At 40.7% G+C, this 23,035-nt stretch overlaps 1 protein-coding gene across 3 annotated transcripts in view; it reads left to right on the top strand.

Annotated features, from left to right (window-relative positions):
- The window catches only part of GTF2H1 (general transcription factor IIH subunit 1), a 47,867-nt gene that overhangs the window by 8,362 nt on the left and 16,470 nt on the right, over window positions 1-23,035 (top strand). For all 3 annotated transcript variants that reach the window (XM_033207091.1, XM_033207093.1, XM_033207092.1), the window contains 8 exons: window positions 3,533-3,701; window positions 7,492-7,684; window positions 9,771-9,936; window positions 11,220-11,313; window positions 12,996-13,145; window positions 13,263-13,342; window positions 19,337-19,464; window positions 19,583-19,670. In XM_033207091.1, coding sequence (XP_033062982.1) covers window positions 3,548-3,701; window positions 7,492-7,684; window positions 9,771-9,936; window positions 11,220-11,313; window positions 12,996-13,145; window positions 13,263-13,342; window positions 19,337-19,464; window positions 19,583-19,670 — 1,053 coding nt within the window. In that variant the 5' untranslated portion in view covers window positions 3,533-3,547. The remainder of the gene's footprint in view (window positions 1-3,532; window positions 3,702-7,491; window positions 7,685-9,770; window positions 9,937-11,219; window positions 11,314-12,995; window positions 13,146-13,262; window positions 13,343-19,336; window positions 19,465-19,582; window positions 19,671-23,035) is intronic.

The raw sequence follows: 23,035 nt of genomic DNA, 5'->3' as shown, positions 1-23,035 counted from the left end.
GATACATATGCAACAATGTGGTGGATTTCAAAAAACATGTTAAGCAAAAAAACTAGAGACAAAAGGAGTACATACTGTATGATTCATATGAAATCCTAGAACAGATAAAAACTAATCTGTGGTGATAGAAGTCAGAATAGTTGCTGGAGGTTGGGGAAAAGAGATTGACTTGAAGGAAACATGAGGGAATGTTCAAGGGTGACTGAAATGTTCTGTGTCTCATTTTGGGTAATTGTAAATGGGTATGTAGTATTGTCAAAACGCATCGAACAGAATGCCTAAGAACTATGCATTTGTTGGTTTGTTAATTATATCTCAGTTTTTTAAAATGGCTTTTAAAAAATTCTGTGGCAAACATTTCTCATGGCTTTCTGAGTGAAGAAACTGCCTCTGAGTTCTAACTTGGAACATTTTTGTGTCCCTTTTGGGACTTCATGTCGTGGGTAGCAACTGTCTGAGGCTGGTGGCACCAGTAGTAAAAAAAATTTGCGAGGACAGTTGTAGGTAAAGAAAGGCAGGTTTGGCCGGGCGCGGTGGCTCAAGCCTGTAATCCCAGCACTTTGGGAGGCCGAGACGGGCGGATCACGAGGTCAGGAGATCAAGACCATCCTGGCTAACACGGTGAAACCCTGTCTCTACTAAAAATACAAAAAACTAGCCGGGCGAGGTGGCGGGCGCCTGTAGTCCCAGATACTCGGGAGGCTGAGGCAGGAGAATCGCGTGAACCCGGGAGGCGGAGCTTGCAGTGAGCTGAGATCCGGCCACTGCACTCCAGCCTGGGCGACAGAGCGAGACTCCGTCTCGAAAAAAAAAAAAAAAAAAAAAAGAAAGGCAGGTTTATTAGAGAAAGTAGGAAAATACGTTGCAAGAAAGCAACGTGCAGATTAGCAAGCGGAAAACTGACTGCAAGGAGACAAAAGCTTCCTGGGGATTTTATAGGATGGTGCTTTTGCTGAAGAAGGCTACGTGAAGTACTGATAACACGAAGGCTGCAGTGAGCTAACTTGCATTTTTCTATCAGCTGAGGGTCTGGTTGATCAGTGGGGCACAGGAGAATTGTGAATTATTTGCACGGGAGGGCTATGTGTCCTGGACCATGAAGAAAGGCTGACTTGTAGCTTATCTGCTTTTTCTTTTTGTTTTTCCCTGCTCCCACCAGCCTGACTCCTTTTCCCTAATCAGGACTCCACATACATTCTAATTTGTATCCACTAACAAATAGTACACGTATACACACTTGCTCACTGCACTGGAAGATCTTTGAAAGCACAAATCAACAGACATTCATCTTTGGATAGCCCCCAGGCTCCTTGGCTCAGTACAAATTTGTTGGATAAATGTGTTCACACTGACCTATTTCCTTTCTCTTCTCGGGATAGAATAGTCTGTAAAGACTTAAAAAAGGGGTATCTGACTACTCATAATTGAGATAATCAACTTCAGAGAAAGCAGGGTTTCACCTTTTTCCCTTATATTTTTTATTTCTAACTCATTGTTTGAGTGAATAAGAAGTAATAATTTTTTTAATCCAATGATTTGTTTTGTTTTGTTTTGAGACAGGGTTTGACTTTCATCCCCAGGCTGGAGCACGATGGTGCGGTCTCACCTCACTGCAACCTCTGTCCCTGGGCTCAAGCGATTCTCCTGCCTCATCCTTCCAAGTAGCTGGGACTGCAGGAGCACATCCTTGTGCCTGGCTAATTTTTGTATTTTTTTGTGGGAACAGGTTTCACCATGTTGCCCAGACTGGTCTCGAACTCCTGAGTTCAAGTGATCCACCTGCCTCAGCCTCCCAAAGTGCTGGAATTATAGACAGGAGCCACCATGCCCAGCCATATTTATTAATCTTAAGAGGTGATGGTTTTTCTGGGCGCAGTGGCTCACACCTGTAATCCCAGCACTTTGGGAGGCTGAGGTGGGCAGATCAGCTGAGGTTGAGAGTTTGAGACCAGCCTGACCAACATGGAGAAACGCTGTCTCTACTAAAAATACAAAAATAGCTGGGCGTGGTGGCGCATGCCTGTAATCCCAGCTACTCAGGAGGCTGAGGCAGGAGAATCGCTTGAACCCATGAGGTAAAGGTTGTGGTGAGCTGAGATCACGCCATTGCACTCCAGCCAGGCAGTAAAAATGAAACTCCATCTCAAAAAATAAAAATAAAAATAAAGTGATGGGGGTTTTTTTGTAATTTTTTTTTTGTATTTTATAACAGGAATTTCTGATTTCTATTGTTTTTAATCCCTGCCATACTCCCCTTCCTAATACTTATTTTCCCATTATGTTCAAATAGAAGTTCTCAATTATTTTGAAGAACTAATGGCAAATCCAGTATTTCATTGTTCCCATTTTATTTGTTTAGAGACAGGGTCTCACTCTGTCACCCAGGTTGGAGTACAGTGTGGTGATTATAGCTCACTGCCGTCTCAAACTCCTGGGCTCAAGCAGTTCTCCCACCTTGGCCTCCCATGTAGTTAGACCTATTTTTTGTGTACAGACAGGGTCTCATTTTGTTGACAAGACTGGTCTCAAACTCTTGGGCTTAAGTAATATCTCCTGCCTCGGCCTCCCAAGTCACAGGGGTTACAGGTGTAAGCCACCTCACTTGTCCTATTTTGATTTGTTTTAATCCCCGGAAAAATACTTCAGTAAAGCTTCACTTATTTGCCCAGGGCAAACATAATTGTTAAATTATATTTTAGCCATTCCTCTGGTTATGAAAACTAAAGTCATAACTTCACCAGAAATGGCATGTATGTGGCATTAGTGCCACAACTTTCCCCATCCCGGCCCATGGCAGACATCACCATCAGTTCGAGTCCAGACAGCCACACTCAAGCTTGGAGGATTTGGATTGGGCATTTAAGATTCCCAGAGGTGGGGGATGGAGTTGGAGGGACCAGACTCTTTCCTAGGTTACTAGTTAGGCATTATACCAATGAATCATGGCCAAGACTTGGAGAGCAGTTGAAGACGTTTGAATGTTAAAAGATAGGAAATTAGCATGTGAAGTGTTAAATATTTAGTTCTCTCAGTTTTATTTATACAGAAGAAACAGACCAGAAATCAGCAAACTTTGGTGTGGTTTTAGCTCTGGGAGTGGTTCTGGGAAGACCCCACAAATCTTGCAGACCTTAGTTTCAATTGAAACAAATTTGAACTAAATAATAAATATGACTGTGTAATTCTAAAGTTTTACAATTGTAAATATAGACTGTATAAAATACTACACATTTGTAAGTTGTGTATGTATAATTTAAGAATATAACTGAGGAAAATAAATTGATAATACTCATTAGCATATAAGTGTTGTATAAATTTATACTTGTGGTATGAGCAGAATAAAATGTAATTGTAGAGGAATGATGCCATGCAACTTTATCTTCCATTTTGAATCAGAAAAGAGACTTTCTTCTTCCCTGTTAATTTCCTACAATTTAGATTTTATATTTGAAAGGGACTCTAGAAGTCAACAAATTCAACCCTAATTGATGTGTGGAATAGTTTTTTTCTTCATCATTTTTTTCTCTCTTAGCACCTTCTAGCCACCATGGCAACCTCATCTGAAGAAGTTTTGCTGATTGTAAAGAAAGTGCGTCAAAAGAAGCAGGATGGAGCTCTATACCTCATGGCAGAAAGAATTGCTTGGGCACCTGAAGGCAAAGATAGATTTACAATCAGCCATATGTATGCAGATATTAAATGTAAGTCAGCTATACTAAGTTCTGATGTATTTGTATGTCATAGTTGCTAGTAATTTTATAAAAAGATTATATAAATAATCTTTGTGTTTTATTTTATATCCAAAAATCAACCATGTAGAAGTAATTACAAAATGGGGTCACTGAATATATACTATTTTACAACCTGGCCTTTTCAGTTAATAATAGAACAGGTACAGGTTTATGTATAATATGTAAATCTACCTCACATATAGATCTCCACACACTTTAAGAGTTGCATGATACTCCACTAAATGAATATACCATCATGTATTTAACCAGCCCTCTGTGATGGGACACTTAGGAAGTTTCCAGAATTTTTTTATTGCGGTGTTTGCACTAATATCATTTCAAGCTTGTGTGTATAGGATACATTTCTGCAAAGAATTTCCTGTTTAATAGTTGATGTGATTTTTTTTGTGTGTTATTGTTGGTAGGGACCTGTGTTGCCCAGGCCGGTCTCAAACTCCTGGCCTTAAGCAACACTCCTGCTTCATGCTCCCAAAGTTCCAGGATTATATTACAGGCATGCACCACCATGCTTGGCCAGGTTTATGCATTTAAAATGCTGATAAATGATGCCAGATTTTCCTGTGCTAAAATTGTACCAGTTAGGCAAGTTGTCTGATCTTTGTTTATGTGGTCATCTTCTGTTGAGAAGACCCAACCTTACAGTGAATGTAGATGGAAGAATTTCTTTTTATAAATTTCTGGCATGGGCTAGGCACAGTGGCTCACACCTGTAATCCCAGCACTTTGAGAGGCCAAAGTGAGTGTATCATCTGAGGTCAGGAGTTTGAGACCAGCCTGGCCAACGTGGTGAAACCCCATTTCTACTAAAAATATAAAAATTAACCGAGAGTGGTGCATGCGCCTGTAATCCCAGCTACTCCAGAGGCTGAGGCAGGAGAGTCACTTGAACTTGGGAGGCAGAGGTTGCCTTGAGCCAAGATCACGCCATTGCACTCTAGTCTGGGCAACAGAGCAGGACTCTATCTCCAAAAAAAAAAAAAAAAAGATCTTGATTAGGAGAAACTTAGGGTAACAACTCCTTGACAAATTATAGTACTTTAACTGTAATCATTATTGAATTCATTTATTTCCCTGGATGTAAGATTCTTCTCCTAAATAAAATTCTTTTTTTTTTTTTTTTTTTTTTTTTTTTTTTTTTTTTTGAGGCGGAGTCTCGCTCTGTCGCCCGGACTGGAGTGCAGTGGCCAGATCTCAGCTCACTGCAAGCTCCGCCTCCCGGGTTTCCGCCATTCTCCTGCCTCAGCCTCCCGAGTAGCTGGGACTACAGGCGCCCGCCACCTCGCCCGGCTAGTTTTTGTATTTTTAGTAGAGACGGGGTTTCACCGTATTAGCCAGGATGGTCTCGATCTCCTGACCTCGTGATCCGCCCGTCTCGGCCTCCCAAAGTGCTGGGATTACAGGCTTGAGTCCTAAATAAAATTCTGTGATAATTTCAAGCAATGTGATACCCCTCCAAAACGGACAACCCTCAACTTAACAAGTGCTCAATTTATAAATTGCTTTGTATACAAACTGCTGCCTTGCCCCAAAGACTTACCTCTACTTTGCTGCAGGAAATAACCAAGATCCCTGTCTTTCTCCACTGAAATAATTTAGAATCTTCATTTTCAAAAAAGAATGCTATTTAAAATTCATCATAGCTCAGTACTGCCTAAGCCTTATGGTCTTTTGTCCACTATCCTGGTAATAGTACCTCCTTTTAAAACTTTATTTTTGGCCGGTATGGTAATTCACGCCTGTAATCCCAGCACTTTGGGAGACTGAGGCAGGCGGATCACGAGGTCAGGAGATCAAGATCATCCTGGCTTACACGGTGAAACTCCATCTCTACTAAAAATACAAAAAAATTATCTGAGCATGGCGGCAGGTGCCTGTAATCCCAGCTGCTCGGGAGGCTGAGGCAGGAGAATGGCATGAACCCGAGAGGCGGGGCTTGCAGTAAGCCAAGATCACACCACTGCACTCACTCCAGCCTGGGTGTTGTAGTGAGACTCCTTCTCAAAAAAATATATATATATAGATAGATATATAGATATATGTATGTATTTCTGTGAGAATGCCCTACAAATTTCTGTTAGTGGCTAATAGCCTTAGCTACTAACATTTTTATAACAATAGACTTATAAGTTAGGAGTATTAGCATCTCTCTCAAATGGGAAGCTAGCCCCATAGCTTTGTAATACACACGCACATTGTGATAACCACAGTGTAGAATAAACAGTATGCCCATCTCCAATTTCTCTACAGTTCTTCTCAGTTATTGGTGAAAGCAGTGCATACCCAAAACTAAATTTGCGCCAGAAGAACAGTTTCAAGTTGAATATTTGAAGGAATGCCCACATCTGAAAGAAGCAATGGAAATTGATTTTCACTAAGGTGAAAATCAGCAGTAATTCTTACCATAGCTGACAAAGTTACAAAAAATTTTAAAGAATGGTACTGTGAAAACCTATGTAATATGCCCTACCTAGATACTACATTTATTGTTTTGCCATATTTGCTTTATTATTTGTGTGTGCACTTTTATTGCTTGTAATACCATTATCACACTGAAAACATTTTAATAAAAGATACCCATTGTTATATTTTCATTGGTTGTCTCAATGATATTTATAGTTGTGGTTTTTGGGTTTTTAAAAAAAAAAAAAAATGGTATCCAGTGTAGGTTCCTGTAGTTGTCATTTCTTTAGTCCCTTTCAGGGTGTAGCCTTGTCAAATATCAAACGTTTCGAATATTTCTTTTTTTTTTTTTTTTTTTTTTTTTGAGACGGAGTCTCGCTCTGTCGCCCAGGCTGGAGTGCAATGGCCGGATCTCAGCTCACTGCAAGCTCCGCCTCCCGGGTTTACGCCATTCTCCTGCCTCAGCCTCCCGAGTAGCTGGGACTACAGGCGCCCGCCACCTCGCCCGGCTAATTTTTTTTTATTTTTTAGTAGAGACGGGGTTTCACCATGTTAGCCAGGATGGTCTGGATCTCCTGACCTCGTGATCTGCCCGTCTCGGCCTCCCAAAGTGCTGGGATTACAGGCTTGAGCCACTGCGCCCGGCCTCGAATATTTCTGATTGTCTCCTCAAGGTTTTAATTTATTCCTGTATACCTGTATTTTTTTATAAACTAAAAATCAGATCTAAAGGCTTGAATATATTCAGCTTAAACATTTTGTGCAAGAATAATAACATACATAGTGATAATTCACTTCCTGTTCCATCACCTCAGAAAGCATACAGTGTCAGGTTATCTCACTTTTAGTGAAGCTAAGTTTGATAACTTTATTAAAGTGGTGACACCAGATATCTTGAATATAAAATTACATATTTCCCTTGCAAAATGAATAAGCCATGGGCCACATTTTGCAGTCTTTTGGATCATGATAGGTCATTTTTATTAATGATAATGTTGATTTGGGGCAGTTTGTTTAAAATACATTCAGAAAACTTTAAAGAGGTCTGCCCTAGTTGAATGGAAACAAAAGCCCATTAATATCTGGAGATAGTAGCAGTGGGTGAGAAGTGCTGCATGAAAAGAGTACTGAAGACGGAAGCAGAGTGTTAGTGAATTTGTTGAGCATGCTCTGGTTACATGGGATCATTTAAGAAGAGTGCATTCTGCAAAAGCATCAATATTGGAATAGGGCAGTTAAAGCCCAAAGGAATCCTGAATCTTCTTGGGAAGTAACTTATTGTATGGTTATTCCCACAGTGTGCGTGTCATCATCTAACTGCCCTCATGCTTCTTTTTAGGCCAGAAAATTAGTCCAGAAGGAAAAGCTAAAATTCAGCTTCAGCTGGTCCTACATGCAGGGGACACAACTAACTTCCATTTTTCCAATGAAAGCACAGCAGTGAAAGAGCGAGATGCAGTAAAGGACCTTCTTCAGCAGCTGCTGCCCAAATTCAAGAGGAAAGCAAATAAAGAACTGGAAGAAAAGAACAGGTGGGAGGAAAAGAATAGCCTTTAGAAAGAGATAGATACTGGGTTCTCTCTAGTCTCCTAGTAGGGTAATAGCTTGTTAGGTATCCCCACTTTTTTTGTTGTTTTGGTTTTGGTTTTTTTTTTTTTTTGAGATGGAGTCTCGCTCTGTCGCCCAGGCTGGAGTGCAGTGGCGCAATCTTGGCTCACTGCAACCTCCACCTCCCGGGTTCAAGCAATTAGCCTGTCTCATCCTCCTGAGTAGCTGGGACTACAGGTGTGTGCAACCACACCAAGCTAATTTTTGTAATTTTAGTACAGATGGGGTTTCACCACATTGGTCAGGCTGGTCTCAAACTCCTGACCTCAGGTGTGAGCCACCACGCCCGGCCATCTATCCTCACTTCTGCTATGATACTGTAATGTAGGAAAATATGGGCTCTAGTGTCTTTACCTTGGTGTTTAGTTTTCAGCTTTAAAATCTTACTGCTTGTTTGACTTCAGGCAAGTGAGAATGGAAACCCAGAAGTTGAATTAACTGCATCACAGCTAAGATCTGCTTAGGAACAGAGCGGAGATTAGAAGGTGCTGAAGTTCTTTAATTTATTTTCCCAGTTCTCTGTTACAGAGAAGATGCTAAGCCATTGGAAGTATGCTTGTGAACAAGAAACCTAAAAGAATTCACACTGAAAAAGTGAGACAGTATGTAAAATAATGAGAATTTCTTTTTTCTTTTGAGACAGAGTCTTGCTCTGTCACCCAGGCTGGAGTGCAGTGGTGTGATCTCAGCTCACTGCAACCTCCGCCTCCTGGGTTCAAGCAATTCTCCTGCCTCAGCCTCCCAAGTAGCTGGTATCACAGGCACACGCCACCACTCCCGGCTAATTTTTATATTTTTAGTACAGACAGGGTTTCACCATGTTGGCCAGGCTGGTCTCAAACTCCTGACCTCAAGTGATCTGCCCGCCTCAGCCTCCCAAAGTGCTGGGATTACAGGTGTGAACCACCACACCTGGCCACAATTTCCTTATGAATTATTCCATCACCAGTATCTTTCAGGCCATCAGTGCTTATATCTGTGCATGCTTAGCACCATGAAAAATCCTTTGCTGAAGGCGAGGCATAGTGGCTCATGCCCGTATTCCCAATACTTTTCGAGGCTGAGGTAGGTGACTCACTTGAAGTCAGAAGTTCAACACCAACCCGGCCAACATGGTGAAACTCTGCCTCTACCAAAAAAAAAAAAAAAATATGTATATATATATATATATGCGCGCGCGCACACACACACACACAAAACTTAGCCAGGTGTGATGGCGCATGCCTGGAATCCAGCTACTCGGGAGGCTGAGGCAGGAGAATTGCATGAACCTGGGAGGCAAAGGCTGCAGTGAGCTGAGATCGTGCCAATACACTCTAGCCTGGGTGGCAGAGCAAGACTCCATCTCAAAAAAAAGGAAAAAAAACTTCACTACTAGAAAATTTCAAGCATACCTCCTCTCCTGCCCATTTATGTCTGTATGTGAAAGAAAATACATTCAGCCTTCCATATCCAGGACTTCTACATTCATAGATTCAACCAACTTTGGATCAGAAGTACTTGGGGAAAAAAAATAATACAATAATTAAACATAATACAAATAAAAAATACGGTATAGCAACTATTTACATTGTATTTGATAATATAAATAATCTAGAGATTTAAGTATATGGGAGGATATGTGTAGCTTGTATGTAAATATACCATTTTATCTAAGGGACTTGAGCATTTTCAGATACCAGCGGACAACGGTACACTACAAAGATCAATGTGGTGATCTTTGAATCACTGGGATACAGAGATGAATAAGATCAAACCCATGCCCTCAAAGGGTTTAATCTTTCCTTTATACCTGCCTCCATTTATTACCACTTCATTTGTTCCTCCAAAAATGTGGGGTATTTTGCTCTTAATTACTGAAAAGTGAACTGAATGACCTCTGCTGCTCAAACATCACAAAATAAAAGTTGTGTGTTTCAGTGTTTTGTGTTGCCAAAATCTTTTTTAAATGTACCTAAATGATGTTTTATTCTAGAAGTTCAGTTATATTCAGTATATTCTGTTTTACAGAATGCTGCAAGAAGATCCTGTTTTGTTTCAGCTTTATAAAGACCTTGTTGTGAGTCAAGTGATCAGTGCTGAGGAATTCTGGGCCAATCGTTTAAATGTGAATGCAACAGATAGTTCTTCCACATCCAATCATAAGCAGGATGTTGGCATTTCTGCTGCATTTCTGGTATGTGACCCTTCTAGATTTCTGAAGAAAATAAAGATTCAAACCCCAATATACGTCTTAAGACCATTATTCCTTTTGTTAAATTTAGCATTTCCTTAAAGGAAATTAGTGGAAAATTGAGTATCCATGATACTCTTCATTATTATTGAACTATTATTATTTTTGTTTGTTTGTTTTTAAAAGACAGGGTCTCACTCTGTCACCCAGACTGGAGTGCAGTGGCACAGTGATAGTTCCCTGCAGCCTCAAACTCCTGGGCTCAAGCGATCCTCCTGCTTCAGCCTTTCAAGTAGCTGGAACTAAAGGTGTGCACCACCTTGCCTGGCTAAATTTTCTTATTTTTGTAGGGTTGGGGGCAGCTCTTATTGGATTTCCCAGGCTGGTCTCAAATCCCAGGCCTCAAGCATTCCTCCCTTCTTAGTCTCCCAAAGCTCTGGGATTACAAGTATCCCAGTATTACAAGCTACCACACTCAGCCCTCTTCCAAACTTTTTAAAATACGTACAATTTTTTTAAAATTTACGTTTCTTTTTACCAGTTATGTTTTCTTGGCCTTTGGACTTGAACTTAACATACTGGTAGTCAAATGGAATTTGAAAATGACTCTTTTAGAGTTTGGACTAATACTTTTTCGAATATTTTCAAATTTAGGGCTTTCTGGTGCCTTTTTCAGTCTTTGCCGTATTTTACTTACAAAGTTAAATGTATCATGACTATATTATGGAAAATGTAAGATTTGTAAACTATATTAGAAAAATTGGAAATACCTCATCTATGGAATTATAGAATGGAATTCAGTCAGTTGGTATTCTGGTGGAGCCAGAATAGTATTGACACATGCAACAAAATTTTGAATACTATTTGTATGTTTGGTATCTTTTTTGGATGTTTATTAGTGAAGCGAATGAATAAGGCCTTTCCCAAAGAAGCCAGTCAGTTAATGTTAATTTAATTATTTGCTAACCAAGGTTTGTAGTGGTTTTTATGACTATTACAAATTTTATCTTAAAGCTCTACCATCTCTCTGCTTTCATACTTAAACATGACTATTTGACCATATTAGACTTCCAAAGAAGCAGATTTTATAGGTCACTTAAGACCGTGAGAAACAAGTCAGGCTTCTTTGAGTCCTGCCTCTGTGCAAAAAGTGAAGGTGAGGGACTTTCTCTGTCTATGCAGTTAGTTTAGAAATTTTTTTTTCCACCTTTGTCCAGTGTCCACTGGGACCTTAGCCATCTTTCCCTGATGTTCTAACGTGTATGTGTGTATGGACTTTGTTTTAGGCTGATGTCCGGCCCCAAACCGATGGCTGTAACGGTCTAAGATATAATTTAACTTCTGATATCATTGAGTCCATATTTAGGACCTATCCAGCAGGTAAGAAGAATCAGTTCTTTTAGATGGTTAAAATATGTGGATGTATTCTGTGGTATATCAATGAAAAATAAAAAGCTTCACATTCCTGATCAAGTGCAATAAATTACGTAAAGTACTTTACCCAGTGCCTGACATATAGTAGATATTAGGAGCTCAGTAAATAATGTGTTGTCATCAATTCACTGATATGACTGCCATTCTTTTCATCAGTGGTTCTTAAACTTTATTTAGCCTGCAACATACCTGATGAGATGGCATTCTGCAGAGACATCAATAAATGAGTCTGTCTACACTACTAAGATCATCCTTCATACTGTATCCAGAGTGACCTTCCTAACCCACGAATTACTTCCCATGCAGATGCCATCCCAAAAGTATAGATTCCTTGACCCCATCCTCAGTGATTTATTATGTGCAGACAAGGGTGAGAGCCAGTGCATCTGTCATTCTTCTGACTAAGTAGTACTCTCTTAAGCTGTGTTCTGTTCTCTGTTCCCTCTTCACCACTCTCACCCCTTTAGTCCTTAGGAATCTCTCTCTCAGGACTCAGCTCAAGCATCACCTCCTTGCCACCTCTATGAAATCCTGGCCAGGCTCAGTCGTTCACGCCTGTAATCCCAACACTTCAGGAGGCTGAGGCAAGAGGATCCCTTGAAGCAAGGAGTTCAAGACTAGCCTGGGCAACAAAACAAGACCCTCTTGTTTTTTGTTTTTTGGGTTTTTTTTGGGACAGTCTTGCTCTGTCACCCAGGCTGGAGTGCAATGGCACCATCTTGGTTCACTGCAACCTCCGCCTCCCAGGCTCAAGTGATTCTACTGCCTCCACCTCCCAAGTAGCTGGGACTACAGGCACGTGCCACCACGCCAAGCTAATTTTTGTATTATTTGTAGAGATGGGGTTTCACCCTGTTGGCCAGACTGGTCTTGAATTCCTGACCTCAAGTGATCTGCCCGCTTCGGCCTCCCAAAGTGCTGAGATTATAGGCTTGAGCCATAGTGCCTCTCTCTTTTGTATCTTTCTGGTAGTAACATAATTGTGTAGTGTTTATTATGTGCCAGACACTATTTAAGTTATTTTTCTATAGTAACTGATTTAATCATAACGTACACCTATGAAGTGGAGGTACTTTTATGACCCTTATTTTACAGATGAGGAAACCAAGGTACAGAAAGATTAAGTAATTTGCTCAAGGTCACACAGAAAGTGGCAGACCTAGAATTTTAAACTCAGAGCTCAGGAAACAATGCTGTTGAACTCTATGCTTGCTAGAGTGTAAGCCCCTGGAGTGCTGAGCTGACAGTTCAGTGGCTATTGAGCTCTTTCTTTCCCCACCAGCTAACACGGTGCCTTGGATCGAGAGTGCACATATATAAATGAGCAAACAAGCCAACTCAGCTCTGACTCCTGAGATTCTTGGTATTTCTACTAAAACTTCAAAACCTTATTCTGTTGGTGCAAATAAGGTTTTGTTAGTAATTTGTAAGATTTATAGAGGTCATGCCTCACCTAATCTCTCAAGTTATATTTCATATTTATAATGAGATTATCATATATAGTATGTAGAGTTGAGAGCTTTATGGTCTAGATTTTGCTAATAGTTTGTATTTCTGTTATCTAATTTGAGAAGTTTTAAAAATGGAAATTCAGTATATATTTTCTTGTGGGTTTTTTTTTCCCACAGTAAAAATGAAATATGCAGAAAATGTTCCCCACAACATGACAGAGAAGGAATTCTGGACACGTTTTTTCCAGTCCCATTATTTTCACAGGGATCGCCTGAATACAGGGTCAAAGGATCTCTTTGCAGAATGTGCCAAAATAGATGAAAAAGGTAACTGTTTATCTCTGATGGACACTGATATTTAACTTGCCACCCTCTAGACATTATAGGTGTTAATTTCTGAGACAGATAAGACATGCTGAACTTTTTATTTTATTGATTTTCTAGGCCTAAAAACAATGGTTTCATTAGGAGTGAAAAACCCACTACTAGATTTAACAGCTTTGGAAGATAAACCATTAGATGAGGTAAGAAGCAATAAAAGAAGTTTTGAGAGAAAAGAGTCTTCTCCTAGTCTTCAACATTGTCTTAAGTGTAGACCTATTTCACTTGTGAGAATGTCAGAGAAGCAAAATACTGTTATTTGAAGTGATTTATCGGAAGTGCTCTGAAATAGCGTTGTTTGCCATTAAAATTGCCTGGAAGAAATGAAATTCCTGTGTGAGTTGCTAAAACTTTGTAGAAACAAACTTCTAGCTCCCTCATCCACAGTTCTCTACTAATAATAAAGGCTTAATGTGATGAGTCCAGCTCTATGCTCTAGCTAACATTTAATCTAAAGAAATGTGGATAAATTCATAAATAAGGAAGATAACAAACATTTGTTGATTGCTTACTGTCTGCCAAACGTTAAGCAGTCTCATGACGCTTATACCATGCCATCCCGAGTGTTTCAGCAAGTAGGCCATCATATATGACCTACCTACCTCAGCATCATGACCCCAGACCTACAGATTTATCCACTTACAGAGAAAGAGGTGGTTCCTGTTGTGATCAAGGATAATTTTATCACTACCTCTATCTTCTAGGCCAGAACCTGTCTTCCTCAGTTATTCCCTTTACTCTGAGTTTTCATTTTCTTGCTCTTCTTTTTTTTTTTTTTTTTTTTGAGACAGAGTCACTCTGTTGCCCAGACTGGAGTGCAGTGGCGCACTCTTGGCTCGCTGCAACCTCCGCCTCCCAAGTTAAAGCCATTCTCCTGCCTCAGCCTCCCGAGTAGCTGGAATTACAGGCACATGCCACCACACCCAGCTAATTTTTGTATTTTTAGTAGAGATGGGGTTTTGCCGTGTTGGCCAGGCTGGTCTCAAACTCCTTACCTCAGGTGATCTGCCCACCTTGGCCTCCCAAAGTGCTGGGTGCTGGGATTGACAGTCATGAGCCACCGCACCCGGCCAATGTATTTTCAATTTATATTTTCATCATAAAGTGAGTTTATCAGGATATTACCCTTTCATAAGTCAAGAAGAATCTATACAAACATGGCCCTCTTTAATTATCCTGAGAAAATAAAGCTTAGCGGCACTTAGACTTACAACTTACTATGAAGGAAAAGACTTTTTTAGTGCTTTTTTTGGCTTTAAAATAAACATGATGGCATATTGTACATGTACATTTATAACTTTATCTTTTGTTTAGTATCAATATCTGTATAAACTATCCCATAGTTTAAAACATAGACTTTAAAACCAAACTAGCTGACTTAGATTCTGATATTTTCTAACATTTCCAGGCCCAGTTTGGTTTTTTTGTTTTGTTTCATTTTGTTTTTTGAGATGGGATCTCACTCTGTTGCCCAGGCTGGAGTGCAGTGGCATGAGCTCGACTCACTACAACCTCCACCTCCAGGGTTCAAGCAATTCTTCCACCTCAGGCTCCCGAGTAGCTGGGATCATGGGCACATGCCACCATGCCAGGCTAATTTTTGTATTTCTAGTACAGACAGGGTTTCATCATGTTGGCCAGGCTGATCTCGAACTCCTGACCTCAAGTGGTCCGCCTGCCTCGGCCTCCCAAAGTGCAGGGATTACAGGCGTGAGCCACGATGCCTGGCCCAAGCCCAGTTTTTTGGGTGGCTTTTTTTTTTTTTTTTTTTCCCGTTAGGCTAATAGTACTTGCCTTATAGGATTTCTATGAGTTAAAAGAGCCTAGTGCGTAATAAGTAGTAGGTAATAGGCGTTACTGTTGTTGTCTATATTTTTAGATACCTGCGTAGTGTTCCAATGGTATGGGTATATCAACATTTATATAACCAATCCTTTTACCACAAATGTTGGTTGATGCAGGTTTTCCTTTGGTGTTCCTTCTTCCCTTATCAATCTTCTGATGGTAGTAACTGTCATAGGCTATGATCTCCAGCCTCCTGAATGCATTCTCTCTATTCCATTGCTTTACTAGATATGGGAAACAGGGGAGGGAGTAAAAATAAAAATAAAAAAATTATTGTTACATAATGATGAATCCTGGGTAACTATAGTCTGTCTTTAACTGCAGAGATCTAATTGCCTGCTTGACATCTCCACTCAGTTATTTCAAAGACATCTAAACTTCACATGTAAAATGGAACCTTTGATTCCCATCCTCATAAACCTATCTCCATGGGTATTCTCTCTCTCAGTAAAAAGCATTGCAGTTTGCTTAAACCAAAAACCTGGAAGTCGGCGAGTCTCCTTAATTCTTCCTCTTCTTTTTTATGACAGGCTCACTCTGTCGCCCAGGCTGGAGTGCAATGGCACAATCATGGCTCACTGCAACCTTGACCTTTGGCAGTCTGCCTCAGTCTCCTGAGTAGCTAGGACTGTAGCACAGGCTACCACACCTGGCTAATTTTTTTATTTTTATTTTTATTTTTTTTTTTTGAGACGGAGTCTCACTCTGTCACCCAGGCTGGAGTGCAGTGGCCGGATCTCAGCTCACTCCAAGCTCCGCCTTCCGGGTTTACGCCATTCTCCTGCCTCAGCCTCCGGAGTAGCTGGGACTACAGGCGCCCGCCACCTCGCCCGGCTAGATTTTTGTATTTTTTAGTAGAGATGGGGTTTCACCGTGTTAGCCAGGATGGTCTCGATCTCCTGACCTCGTGATCTGCCCGTCTCGGCCTCCCAAAGTGCTGGGATTACAGGCTTGAGCCACCGCTCCTGGCAATTTTTTTATTTTTTGTAGAGACAGGGTCTCGCTGTGTTGCCCGGGCTGGTCTCGAACTCTTAGGCTCAAGCTGTTTTTCCACCTCAGCCTCCTAAAGTGCTGAGATTACAGGCATGAGCCATTGGAGCCAGCCATGTTTTCCTCCTGTTATATCCAGCATTCAGTGTATCAGCAAGCCTTGTACAATACACCTCTCATCTGTGGGATCTACACAGACGCTTACACCGTTTCGTGTTTATAGTATCATCATCTTTGGCCTGTTTGCTTGCCTTAGCCTCCTAACTGACCTTTTTTTTTGCTGTCTTGTGTTTTATAGTTTATTCTCCCCTAGCAGTAATAATTATAATATAGGCCAAGCGCAGTGGCTTGTGCCTATAATCCCAGCACTTTGGGAGGCTGAGGCGGGTGGATCACCTGAGGTCAGGAATTCAAGACCAGCCTGGCCAATATAGTGAAACCCCATCTCCACTAAAAATACAAAAATTAGCCGGGCCTGGTGGCTCATGCCTGTAATCCCAGCTACCCAGGAGGCTGAGGCAGGAGACTTGCTGGAAATGGAGAGGCAGAGGCTGCAGCAGTGAGCCAAGATTGCACCACTGCACTCCTGCCTAAGCAACAGAGCAAGACTCCGTCTCAAAAAAAAAAAAAAAAAAAAGGATTATAATACAAATCAGATACTAATAATCCCCAATGTGAAATTCTTCATTATCTTCTCATTGAACTTAGAATAAAATCAAACCTCCTACAAGATTGCTTGATTTGGCTCCTGCATGCTTCTCAGATGGGGCACTTCCACTCATTCATGCTTTAGACATAATAACCTTTCAGTTCCATGCCATGCTTTTTCTACCTCAGGGCTTATGCACTTAACTGTTCTTCTACCTGCTTGTCCCCTAACCAGCTTCTGCCTATCTTTAGATATCTGTTGTAATGTCATTTCCCGCTGGGTGGGGTGGCTCATGCCTTTAATCCTAGCACTTTGGGAGGCTGAGGTGAGAGGATCGTTTGAGTCCATTGTGAGACCCCATCTCTCAATTTTTTTTTTTTTAAATTTAAAAATTAGCTGGGCATAGTGGTATACACTTCTAGTCCCAGCTACCTGGGAGGCTGAGGCAGGAGGATCACTTGATCCCAGGAGGTCAAGGCTGCAGTGAACTGTGATTGGGCCACTGTGCTCCAGCCTGGACAACAGAGTGAGAACCTGTCTCCAAAAAAATAAAAATTTTAAAATTAAAAATAATAAAGTTGCTTCATCAGAAAGGCTTTCTCTAACCACCCGCAAATTCAGTCACTTCATCATGTTACCCTGTATTTTCTTCAATAACATTTTCCACTTTCAAAAAAAAGTTGTGTTTACCTTGTTTTACTTGATAATTCCATTCACTCTCCTGTCAGAGTGTAATCTTGATGAAGCTGACTTTGTTCTGTTTATTGGCCTGTTCCCAGCACATGTCATGTAGTAATAATCACTTAGTAATTATTTGATACATGGATGAACAGCATATGGATCTTTTTTTTTTTTTTGAGATGGAGTCGCGCCCTGTTGCCCAGACTGGAGTGCAGTGGTGTGATCTCGGCTCACTGCAATCTCCGCCTCCTGAGTTAAAGCAATTCTTCTCCCTCAGCTTCCTGAGTAGCTGGGATCACAGGCACACACCACACCCAGCTAATTTTTGTATTTTGAGTACAGACAGGGTTTCACCATGTTGACCAAAACTGGTCTTGAACTCCTGACCTCAGGTGACCCACCCACCTCAGCCTCACAAAGTGCTGGAATTACAGGCGTGAGCCACCATGCCCAGCACATGTGAGTCTTATGATCTATCTTTTACCTTTTTAGCCTCACCAATTCCTGGACCATCATTATTTCTCAGTATATTGAACCATATACAGTCTCATGTCATAATATGTGCTACATTGCTTCTTTGCTTTTGTTTTATTTTTAAATAGAGACAGGGTCTTACTATGTTGCCAGGCTGGACTTGAACTCTTTGGCTCAACAGTTCTTCTGCCTCAACCTCCCAAATAATCGGGACCACAGTGCCTCTTTCTTTGTTTAAGCAGTTTCCTCTCCCTGAAATGTTATTGTCTCCCGAATCTACTTCGCAAGCACCAGTTTATCTTATGGTTCTCTGTGTAGCTTTTTCAAACCCTCTTCTCCAGTAGGATTGATTAGTAATTCTCTCCAGCCCAGCTTCCCACTAACTAGTATTTAAGCTTCTATGGCATGGGGTCTTAATCAATTTTGTATCTACATGGTCTAGCAAGTAGTATGCACTCAGTACATGTTTTAAAACATAATCTCATTTTATTATCGTTTATCCTACTTTATAGAACTTGGAAAAGTTTATTTTGCCTAGATTAATGTTAGAAAAAGAATTTGACTCTTTATTTTTCTGAATCCATAGTCTGTGTTTTTCCCACTATATTCTTTTTATTTACTTTTTTTTGTTTGTTTTTTTGTTTTGTTTTGTTTTTTTTGATACAGAGTCTTGCTCTGTCACCCAGGCTAGAGTGCAGTGGTGCAATCTCAGCTAACTGCCACCTCTGCCTCCTGGGTTCAAGTGATTCTCCTGCCTCACTCAGCCTCCCAAGCAGCTGGGATTATAGGTGTGTGCCACCACACCTGGCTGATTTTTGTATTTTTGGTAGAGATGAGGTTTCACCATGTTGGCCGGGCTAGTTTTGAACTCCTGACCTCGGGTGACTTGCCCACCTTGGCCTCCCAAAGTGCTGGGATTACAGGCATCCTGGCCTCTATTGCTTTTATTTAATGTTTTGATAACTAGATCCAAATTGTTCTTTAAAAGAGAAATACAGACCAGGCACAGTGGCTCATACCTGTAATCCCAGCACTTGGGGAGGCCGAGGTGGGCAAATCATTTGAGGTCAGGAGTTCAAAACCAACCTGACCAGAATGGTGAAACCCCATCTCTACTAAAAATACAAAATATTAGCCGGGTGTGGTGGCAGGCACCTGTAATCCCAGCTGCTCAGGAGGCTGAGGCAGGAGAATCACTTGAACCCAGGAGGCAAAGGTTGCCCTCCAGCCTGAGCAACAGAGCGGGACTCCATCTCAAAAAAAAAAGAAAAATTCAGTTTAAGATGTATTTTGTAATGCTATAACAAGTTAGTGCTATTTGTTAATCTTTCATGTGTATAATGTCACTTGTTTTTAAATGTTTGCTCATAAATATTTAGTAATGTTAGTGAAAAATAATAAAGTCCCATCATCCAGCAAATTTTTTCAGCTAAGCGTGTCTTAAGAAAAGCAAGAACCTTTTTAAAAAATGTTTAATCTACTAAATTATTTCTCACAGGGCTATGGCATTTCCTCTGTGCCATCTGCTTCCAATTCTAAATCCATAAAAGAGAATAGTAATGCTGCCATCATCAAGAGATTTAACCATCACAGTGCCATGGTCCTGGCAGCTGGACTCAGAAAACAGTTAAGTATCAATGCAGAGGTGCAGTAACTGGGCTTTTCAAGATATCCAGATGGAGTTGTGGTGTTGTTTTGGTTGTGGTTTTTAACGTTAACTTTTTTTTTTCCCCTTTGTTTTAAGAGAAGCACAAAATGAACAAAATAGTGAGCCCAGCAGTGTGGATGGAAATTCTGGAGATGCAGACTGCTTTCAGCCAGCAGTCAAAAGGGTATGGGCAAAAAAATATGAACCATTTGGGGCTCAAGTTTCTCCAAATACTTTATGTAACTGCAAGAATTATATATGCTTATTTCCTATGACTCAGTTCTTCTGACCAAGATGTTAAGCATTTAGCTTAAAGTGTATAGCATTACAAAGAGTATTTCCCCAGCTTTGGCTTGCCAGCCAACTTTCCATTGACTCTAGCCTGTTAGCCATTTTTATTGTTTTTTGTTTGTTTGTTTATTTTCCCCACATGTACACATACATACAGATTGTTCTTATATGTGATTTTGGTTCTGTGGGAATAAAATCTTCATTCAACAGAGGCAATATGACAGAAAAGCCAAAGTTTCATGTATATGATTTTTAAAAGAAAGTGAATTAGCCCTGTTAAACCTAGCATTTCAGAGCTGAAAGTGTCTTCTCATTAAATATTGATGAAATCATTTGAGGGTGTGGAGAAGGATGGACAGAATTAGCTTCTTGTGTATTTATTCTTCTCCTGCAACTTTGCCAAGCTATTTTGTACCTCCCTTCCTAATTAGGATAAAGCTTTCTTAGAGAGCAGTCAGGCAATGTGTATTGAACATTTAAAGCTTTATATCCTTAGTTCTACTTGTGGACATTTAGTTCTTAAGAGAGGTATACTAAGATTTAGATAGAAATATTCATTACAGTATCATAAAGACAGTAGCAAGGATTCTGTTATCTGTAGTGCATTAATACAATAGAGATTGATGCAACTATTAATTATTTTGAAAGCATTAATGATACATTGCATCAAAGAATTCACAGAACAGATTGTACTGTACAGTTTTACGCACAAAAAAATAGTTTGTGAGCTTTGAAAGGGCCTTCAGATGAATATGCTAAACAGTAATCTTTCAATAAAGAGATTATGGATAAGTCTTAATTTCTTTCATTTATTTCAGTAATTTAATGTTGTTGTTGTTTGTTTTTTTGAGACGGAGTCTTGCTCTGTCACCCAGGCTGGAGTACAGTGGTGCAATCTCAGCTCACTGCAACGTTTGCCTCCTGGATTCAAGCGATTGTTCTGCCTCAGCCTCCGGAGTAGCTGGGATTATAGGCATGCACCACCACACCTGGCTAATTTTTGTATTTTTAGTAGAGACAGAATTTTGCCATGTTGGCCAGGCCAGTCTTGAACTCCTGGCCTCATGTGATCTACCCACCTCGGCCTCCCAAAGTGCTGGGATTATAGGCATGAGCCACTGTGCCAGCCTATTTCAGTAACTTAATGTTTTTACAGGCATGTATTACCTATAAAATTAATAAAGCCAGTAAGGTATTTCTTTTTTGAACTAAAGCAAAACTGAAATATAAGTTATAAAGAAGTTAGAGAAGAAATCTATTAAGTGATGCTTTCTTTGTATACTGTTGCACTGAGTACCCTTGATTCTTGGTGGTGAACAAGTTATCAGAAATTTCTTGGCCAGGTGCCGTGGCTCATGCCTGTAATCCCAGCACTTTGGGAGGCCAAGGTGGGTGGGTGACTTGAGGTCAGAATTTCTAGAACAGCCTGGCCAGCATGGTGAAACCCTATCTCTACTAAAAATACAAAAATTAGCCAGGCGTGGTGACGTGCACTTATAATTCCAGCTACTTGGGAGGCTGAGGCAGGAAAATCACTTGAACCTGGGAGGTGGAGTTTGCAGTGAGCTGAGATCACGCCGCTGCACTCCAGCCTGGATGACAGAGCAAGACTCCATCTCAAAAAATAAAAAAGAAATTTAGGCCGGGCACGGTGGCTCAAGCCTGTAATCCCAGCACTTTGGGAGGCCGAGACGGGCGGATCACAAGGTCAGGAGATCGAGACCACCCTGGCTAACATGGTGAAACCCCGTCTCTACTAAAAAATACAAAAAACTAGCCGGGCGAGGTGGCAGGCGCCTGTAGTCCCAGCTTACTCGGGAGGCTGAGGCAGGAGAATGGCGTAAACCCGGGAGGCGGAGCTTGCAGTGAGCTGAGATCCGGCCACTACACTCCAGCCTGGGCGACAGAGCGAGACTCCGTCTCAAAAAAAAAAAAAAAAAAAAAAAGAAATTTATTTATTTGTGTGAATTTTTACAAATCAGATACTTCTCAACTTAAATAGGTCTACATCCCAGTAAACTCATCAGAATTTGCAAATACTACAAATCGAAATGCATTGAATACACCTAATGTATGGAATACCATAGTTTAGCCTATCCTACTTTAAACGTGTTCTGAACACTTAGATTAGCCTATAGTTGGGCAGCATTACCTTCTGTAAAGCGTATTTTGTAATAAAATGTTGAATATCTCATGTAACTCATTGAATACTGAAAGTGAAAAACAATGTATGGCTATTCAAAGTATGGTTTCTCGGCCGGGTGCGGTGGCTCAAGCCTGTAATCCCAGCACTTTGGGAGGCCGAGACGGGCGGATCATGAGGTCAGGAGATCGAGTCCATCCTGGCTAACACAGTGAAACCCCGTCTCTACTAAAAAATACAAAAAACTAGCCGGGCAAGGTGGTGGGGAGGCTGAGGCAGGAGAATGGCGTGAATCCAGGAGGCGGAGCTTGCAGTGAGCTGAGATCCGGCCACTGCACTCCAGCCTGGGCGACAGAGCGAGACTCTATCTCAAAAAAAAAAAAAAAAAAATCAAAGTATGGTTTCTCTACTGAATGTGTATCACTTTGACACTATCATAAAGTTGAAAAATTCCAAGTCAAACCATTGTAAGTCAGGGGCTATCAGTATTCAGTAGTAAATGCTGGCTCTAACTGTTCTTCCAAGTCAGTAGTTGACTGCTCTTTATTCTATAAAGGGTTACAATTTATAGATTCTCTTACTTGTAGAATGAGAGATTCAGAATTAATAGCAGACAGAGTCCCTACCTTGATGGAGCTTTCAGTTAAGTGTGAAAGTCAGGTGACCTAACTAGGCCTTGGCATAACTTTAGGATTTGGATTGTTAACGGGAGCTTGGGTAGGGACATGTCATAGGTAAGGCGACAGCAGGGGTAGAAATAAGCTTGACATATGTCAAAAATCATGAAGACATCAGTAATCCTTGAAGTTGGCTGAAGGGTATAGAGTTGAGAAAGTAATCAAAAAAGAGAAAAAAGTTAGGCTGAGTCTAAGTTAGGATGTGTTTCTCTGCGTATCATATGAGGAGGTCAGATTTGTTCTGTACCATAAAGGGACTATTTAGAATCTTAAAGTTGGAGCAATTTAAAATGTTAAATTTTCAGATTGACCTTTTTTGAGATATAGTTAATAACCTGAATGTTCTGATTCTAGTCTTGGTAGTCAATAAGAGTTGACCAGATGAATTTCATAGCTTTGTAGAGGAAGACATTGCAAGGCTGATTTGCACAAATGTTT

The sequence above is a fragment of the Trachypithecus francoisi genome, unplaced genomic scaffold, assembly GCF_009764315.1.
Source record: "Trachypithecus francoisi isolate TF-2019V2 unplaced genomic scaffold, Tfra_2.0 Lachesis_group8, whole genome shotgun sequence".
Taxonomy (NCBI): domain Eukaryota; kingdom Metazoa; phylum Chordata; class Mammalia; order Primates; family Cercopithecidae; genus Trachypithecus; species Trachypithecus francoisi.
This window is presented reverse-complemented; position numbering and strand designations above follow the sequence as displayed.